We start from the raw sequence: 7,210 nt of genomic DNA, 5'->3' as shown, positions 1-7,210 counted from the left end.
TTATCACCAAAAATTCTAAATGTTCAATGGCGGATAGTTAAATGGTGTATTACATATATGAATATAAAGAGTATACACCGATTAATATTTTTGTTGTTGTGATATATGTGTTATTTTAGTTTTTCTTTTATATGATTTACTTAGGCTCAGTAAAATTTAGTTAAAAGTTACCTAAAGTTTAAAAGTTGATAAATGAAAAGTTAGTTAATAGTTAGAATATTAAATAGTTGAAAAGTTAATTAATTGAAATTAAAGTATTTGTTAAATTCAATTTTTCACAATATAAAATAATATTAGAGGATGTAATTATTTAATTTAAAATAACTAAATATAAGACATTTTAATCTAACCTCTTTTAGGTATGTTTTACTTTCTTTTTCTACTGTCATGTAATTTTTTTGCTTTCTACTTGTCTATATGGTCATTTCTCCAATAAAATCATTCTTCTTACATTTGAATTTGACTCGGTAACTTTTCTTTTATTGTTGATAGTGCTAAACTCTCCCAAATATTTGAAAATGCTATGAATGTTGAGATTTTTATAAAGTTTCTCATTTTATGCTTTCCTTGAAAGTCATTCGAATATAATCATTAGTTGATGTTATTTTATAATTTTTACCAAAACAATGTAATGAATCAGTTTTTTATAATAAACAAATTGACAATTAGTTTTTCTTATAAGATTACAAAAACAAAACACTAAATCTCTTACATGCTCCTCACTTCCACCTTTCTCCCATGCTTCTCCTCCCAATGTGATTTTCCATTGCACGTGATACATCTCTTACACATGTTTAATTTCCTTAAAAGTTATTCGATCATCAATATAATCGTTAGTTGATGTCATCTTATAATTTTTATCAAAACAATGTAATGAATCAGTTTTTTATAATAAAAAAATTGATAAATAGTTTTTCTTATAAGATTACAAAAACAAAACACTAAATCTCTTACATGCTCCTCACTTCCACCTTTCTCACATGCTTCTCCTCCCAATGTGATTTTCCATTGCACGTGATACATCTCTTACACACGTTTGCTTCTCTCTTTATCTCTTACTATATTTCTCTCATTTATGACTTTTATGGTAGAAATCCTAAATAAATTCAATAAATATTTGAAATAAAAATTAGAACTATGCAATTCATTTACTTTTTGGTTACATCATTTACTTTTTTTTAGTACAATACAATCATAAATTTGAAGAGTTCTCTATAAGTTTAGCAAACTCCATATATGTATAAATTGTATTCCTAAAAACAATACAATCCATTTACTGTTTATAATTTGTCATAAAAATGACTTTAACTTTATCACATTGACAAATTAGAAGATGAATACATAATAATAAATATGATAATGCATATCTTAATCAATTTCTTATAAGATGAATAACATTAAAAAAAATTGAGTTATTTTGATAAGGAATTAAAGAAATTCAGTATAACTTTGTTCATCGAAAAGAACATATACGTGAAGATGTGAATTAGTGTGTGTGAGCGTGGTAAGTAAGTGGGATAGATATTTTATATAACATAAGAATAAAAAAATAAATAAAGTTATAAATGAAAGAAAATGTAAAAAGTTATAAGTTGGTGAGAAAATTTTGTTCGTCAAACACATCTTTTTTAATCCAACAAATCTATAAGTTAGTTTGATAAGATATAAACTAATTTATTAACGTTACCAAACAGTACCTTAATCCTAAATTTATAATACAAAAATAGTTAAGTTTTTTCTTGCCTGAGTCTTTTTTTTTTTTTTTTTGTCATTTGTTTACAAAGACTTTTAATAAGTGTCATTTGAACACTTGTTATTATAACCCTTTATTTAATCGTAATAAAATTGTTTTTTTTTTATATATTTTCTTGTTTAGGTCTCTTATCTTATAAAAAATATATCTTTTCTATGTTATCTTTGAAATTTTGTGTGTAATTTTTTCATCATCCAATAAAAATGAATCACATTATTGAATTTAGGCTTAAATACATTTATAGGGAGTGATGAAAATGAGGACTCAAGGACAAAGTTCTCAAACTTTAAGATGTTTGTAGGTAATGATTGTGTTCAGTTTGAGTTGGGAATGAAGTCTAACACAAAATCCAATGTGAAAGAGGCTAAAAAATAGTATATTATGGAAAACAAAAAATAAATTATACTTCAAAAAAAGTGATAAAAAGAGGATTACTATAAATTGCATGAAGGAGTGTCCTTTTCATACGAGGTTTAGTAAGAGAACTGGAAGTCAAAATTGGTTGGTTGCAAATTTTATTGATGAACATACATGTCAAGGGACACTTAGAAACAAGAAAGCCAAAATTGAGTGGCTAGCAAAGAAGTTTATGTCCACCCTTAAACATACACCTGACATAAAAATAAAGGCTTTAATTGTTGAAGGGCTTGAAAGATGGAGTGTTAAATTGACACATAACCAAGCATACAAGGTCAAAAGATAAGCCATTGAGATGATACAAAGACTTGCTAGTGAACAATACTCACTATTGAGAAGCTATGCAGATGAGGTATTAGAGTCAAATCCAAGTAGTATAGTAGCTATAAAATGTGCTACGAGCGATAATAGTACAGTATTTGAGAGAAGTTATGTTTGCATTGAAGCTTGGGATTGATTTAATTGTGACTGGTTTGGAACTCATTCAAAACTAACACAATATGATAGCAATCAAACCACTAAAATCACATACATGGAAATATATTTCCCATCCTCTTTTGTCCATGAATAAAGTATTGAATCATACGGATTTCTTGGAGTTCCATCGCAACTAAGTTTCACGATTTCCGTCATTTTTCCCTTGAATCCATTACAAAGAACACAACAAAACGAAAATGAGATGACAATAATTGCAAGAAAGAGACGATTCTTATGCGATTTACGATTAAGGCTTGTTTAGCGTCATTCTTGTTCTTCAATTTTGTGACTTTGTTATTCTTCTTCTTCTCTTTCTAAGTTTGTATTTTTACTTTCTATTTTAGGGTTCATAAACTTGGTTTAACAAATTTTAATTTTATTTTCTTTATTTTTTTAAGTGTTTTTTTTTTAAACCTATTAAAGATTTATAATGGTATTACCTATTTACTAATTAATAAAATTGCAAATTAAATATGATATGGATGACAAATCAATCTCATTAATTGTTATATCGTCAAATTCAAAAATCAAGTTATGAGTTGGACAAAATGTCAGAATTTTAAGAAATATGACAAATTTTTCGGTGGAAACAACATTTGTTTTATTTCTGTCCAAATACACCCTTCCTCCAAATCACACAACATTTGATAGAGTTGAGACAACCAGTTAGTAGTCTCATATTTGAATCCTTTAGTGAGAGTCTTGCAATGGTTCCTAATGGGGAATGTTAAAGAAGCTACATAGAATGTCTACAAATTATTTCCTTACTTCGGCAGATACAACTTTATTACTCTCTTCGTTCACTAGAAGTTTCAACTTCGCATACTTCTAATCTGTTTCAGTTGTAGCAGCCACAATGTCAATAACATAAGGAGATGCAAAATATAAATTTTCAAGACTCAAAACACGAAAGTGTTACTCCAAAAGATAGCGTTTCTACTTTCACTTTCGGGCATTTGTTTATAATGGTGCATGAATTACAAATTCACTTTATTTATTATTATATTTTAAATGGTAAAGAAATTCTAAAAAATAAAATTTTATTTTTCCACTCGACATATAATATTTAATATTATTTCTTTAAAATAATTTATTTGTTGAATGTTTAAGTGAGAAAAACAAAAGATGAATAAAATAACCTTTTCAATTACAAGTACCATATCAGATCAATTCATTAGTGTGAAGATATGCCTCAAATCATCTAACTAGAGTTGGTTATCCTTTAGTGTTTGTTATAACTGAATTTGACCAATTTAGTTATGACAAAGTAGTTATAGTTAGTTAAACTAATTTGTTTAGAATACTATAAATAAATGTAAATGCATTTGTTGCATTGTAGTATGAAATAAGAGCATGAAAAGAGGTTTATCCAATTATCAAAATGATTCATAGAAATCAGAAAGGAGACTAGGGGAGATAAGAGATTGTAAAAGGAAATTAGTATTGTTGTATTCTCAAGAGTGATAGATATTAGGCAATTACAAATGAAGATGTCTTAATCTTGTAAATTAAAATACTCATAATGAACTGTCTTGCTTTCTTGCTCGTGATGTATGTCTCAAGTAATTGAGGCTTAACACATATATTTTGGTGTTATTTTGGACTTATCTTTCTTTAACTTTTGTTATACATTGATTTAAAAATGTTTTCAAAACTGAACAAATAAATAACATTCTTCGTTTTTCAGTATTTCAGTTTTAGTGAAGAATGTTATTCATTTCAGTCAAAACGAATAACATTTTATGTCTCAGTTTTGGTTCTGCATTATTCGTGTTCAGTTTTGATGAAAAACGTTCTCCGTTTTCAATTTAAATGAAGAATATTATTCGTTTCAGTTCTAGTTTTGCAATTGTTAACTTTCTATTTTGTTGGTCAATTCTGATTGCATGTCATATTTTCATAATAATTAGGATCACTTGTAAATGTAGAGTGTTGATCACCTACCAAGAAAATAAAATGCTAAAGTTTAAGGGCTACTTGTCACGCCTCGAAAACCATCCTGGCGACCAATGAGAGCTGGAACTAACGTATACAAAGGTTTTATGTTGTATTTTGAAAGGTCAATAAAACGAACTTAAAATTTATATAGTTTTTTAATAAATTAATTTGATTAGTTTATGAATTTATAGTATTATAATTTATCATATTTAAAAAAAATTAATTGTAACTAACTTTTTTTTCTTAAAGTAATTTTTTCTACCTAGTATAATTGATTTATTATAATTCAAAATAAATAATATTAAAATTTTAATAAATAATTTATTTATAAATAATTCATATAATTTGAAATTGTCATCAGATGCAACCCTTGGATACCTTAACCCGTTATTAACTTCTGCATCGGAAAGCACGTGTTTTTACCCAAAAATGAAAAAAGCACATTCTTTTTGTCCGTCCAATTCAATTTCTCAGTATTGTTCCTCGTAAATGCAAAAGCCACACGACTTTTTATGCTTTGCTATGAAAAAAGTTAACTAATACGACACCATACTCGCATTAAATATAAACTACTCCAATCTTAATTTTCCAAGAATAGAAATCTTAATTTCGATAATAATCTAAAGCCAATATATATTACTCCCTCTCTCCCCACATTTTTAACTATATGAATACTCAAAACGTCTACCATATTAACCATCACTTCAAACACTTTCCTTTCTAGTTGTTGTCCCATGGCTACTACTACTAATGAAACAGAGGAACATTTGTCCTTAAAACTTATTGTGAACGAAGAGAGTAACAAGGTCTTGTTTGCAGAAGCAGGAAAAGACTTTGTGGATGTTCTATTTAGCTTCTTAACATTTCCATTAGGAACCATTGCAAGACTTGTTGAGAAAGACTCAAACACGGGTCCTGTTACCGTTGGTTGTCTTAACACACTCTATCGAAGTGTGAAAGATCTTGACGAGTCGTATCTATGGGATGAGACAGTCAAACAAATGCTGCTGCAACCAAGTAACTTTGCGGAAGATTATTGCAACACTCTTAAACTCAACATTGATGACACTCCCCCCACAATGTTCTACCAATGTAGTAACCCCTGTGTGAGGTGCCGATCTCTTGGTTTGACCACATCAAGATATCCTAAACAATGTACGTGTGGCAAGAGTTTTTATTCTACTTCTTCAGTTTTAGCTAAACATTTTCGCAAAGGATTTGTCAATGGTATTGTTACATTTGTCATTACTGATAATCTCGCTGTCATGCCAAACTCAATGGATTGTACAAGCTTGGGTATGCTTCAAGAATTTGGAATATTAAACCCAAGTTCGGCAAAGGAAATTGTTCTCAATCTCAATAAACAAAAGGTTTTGTGTTTGAATTTGAATTCTCTAATTAACCTATTATGTTTAATATTATCCACATAAACCTCTTTTATATTGTTAATAATCTACAGTTCTTTCTGAGTGATAATAAATTTATAATCACTTATAGCTAGCTATTCTATGCAGGTACTTGAACTACTAAAGTGTTTTTTGATTTCGAAGTCAACTTTGACTGATTTATTTTTAGAAAAGAAACCATCACCCGGGATATCAAGTTTATTTCCGCTTGCTGAATTTAGAGGCAAAGGCAATGTCCAAATTATTATTAAGCTAGTTATTAAAAAATCGGATGGGAAAGTATTGTATGCTCAAGGGAAACAAGATTTTGCAAACTTACTTTTAAGTTTCCTCACTTTTCCTTTGGGCGGTGTTGTAAGTGTACTCGGAACATATTCTTGTTTGGGTAGCATTGATGTGCTTTACAAGAGTATAGCTGATTTAAATGAAAATAATTATTTTGTATCAAAAGAGGCTAAAAACAGGCTTATTCATCCTTGCATTTCCCCCAAGTTAAAATTAAGCAACCAAATTTTGCCCATTCTCGACCCAGGTGTTGTTGAATATTATAGTCATGGTGGTCTTATTGGTCGTCATCTTCAATATTTCAAAGCTGGTGAAGATAAGAGTCGTGAAAGTTATGTGAAGGGGCCGGCTATGTATTATGCTACAGATGATTTGGTTGTAGCACCCTTGTCTCCAATTTCAAATTTGGGTTTACTTAACCGATTTAAAATTCCTCTTAATGACTTGAAGGAAAAGATTGTTACCATTGGCGTCACAGATGTAAGAAAGACTAAATTTTGATTCTTGAATTAGTTCTATTTACTCGTGTAGAAGATTATTAACAAATTGCTTATAATTTATGTTGTTGCAGTGTCTTAGAATATTGAAAGCTTCTTTGACATCAACATCTGCTTTAACTAATGGGCTGGCTCACCTGTTGACTGATGTTAAAGGGGAAAGATGATATCAGTTGTCGTTTTGTTGTTTTTTGGTTCACCGAGAAAAGGTTGTAATGATTATCCTTACGAAGGTTTACTATTTCAATTCTTGTATTTTTTTAGAACTGTTTAGAATTTTGAATGACATTCGTATAATTTTTTATAGATGTATGCTTAGAGAGAGCATTTAGGTATATCATTTTGTAAAGCTAATGGTTGATAGAAATTTTGATCCGATCGGATCAGCCCAGGTTTGAAAACGTTGTGTACACGACTTTGAAGCTGGTAGCAAGTTT

The 7,210-nt window shown here is 29.0% G+C and overlaps 1 protein-coding gene across 1 annotated transcript; it reads left to right on the top strand.

The window, feature by feature from the left end:
• Nucleotides 1–5,270: 5,270 nt before the first annotated feature.
• On the top strand, nucleotides 5,271–7,210 carry LOC101501027 (uncharacterized). The gene is made up of 3 exons (XM_004491942.3): nucleotides 5,271–5,955; nucleotides 6,100–6,756; nucleotides 6,848–7,210. Exons 1-3 carry the CDS (start codon nucleotides 5,320–5,322, stop codon nucleotides 6,938–6,940), a joined length of 1,386 nt encoding a protein of 461 aa, XP_004491999.1. The 5' UTR covers nucleotides 5,271–5,319; the 3' UTR covers nucleotides 6,941–7,210.

The sequence above is a fragment of the Cicer arietinum genome, chromosome 3 (genome assembly GCF_000331145.2).
Source record: "Cicer arietinum cultivar CDC Frontier isolate Library 1 chromosome 3, Cicar.CDCFrontier_v2.0, whole genome shotgun sequence".
Classification (NCBI taxonomy): domain Eukaryota; kingdom Viridiplantae; phylum Streptophyta; class Magnoliopsida; order Fabales; family Fabaceae; genus Cicer; species Cicer arietinum.
Note: the sequence above shows the minus strand (reverse complement) of the source record. Positions and strands in the feature narration are given on the sequence as shown.

What these genes read in the sequence shown, in the direction of transcription:
- LOC101501027 (XM_004491942.3), top strand. Translation starts at nt 5,320, where the DNA reads ATGGCTACTACTACTAATGAAACAGAGGAACATTTGTCCTTAAAACTT. An exon ending in TCAATCTCAATAAACAAAAG is followed by an intron (nt 5,956 to 6,099) that starts GTTTTGTGTTTG and finishes TATTCTATGCAG; the next exon opens with GTACTTGAACTACTAAAGTG. An exon ending in TTACCATTGGCGTCACAGAT is followed by an intron (nt 6,757 to 6,847) that starts GTAAGAAAGACT and finishes ATGTTGTTGCAG; the next exon opens with TGTCTTAGAATATTGAAAGC.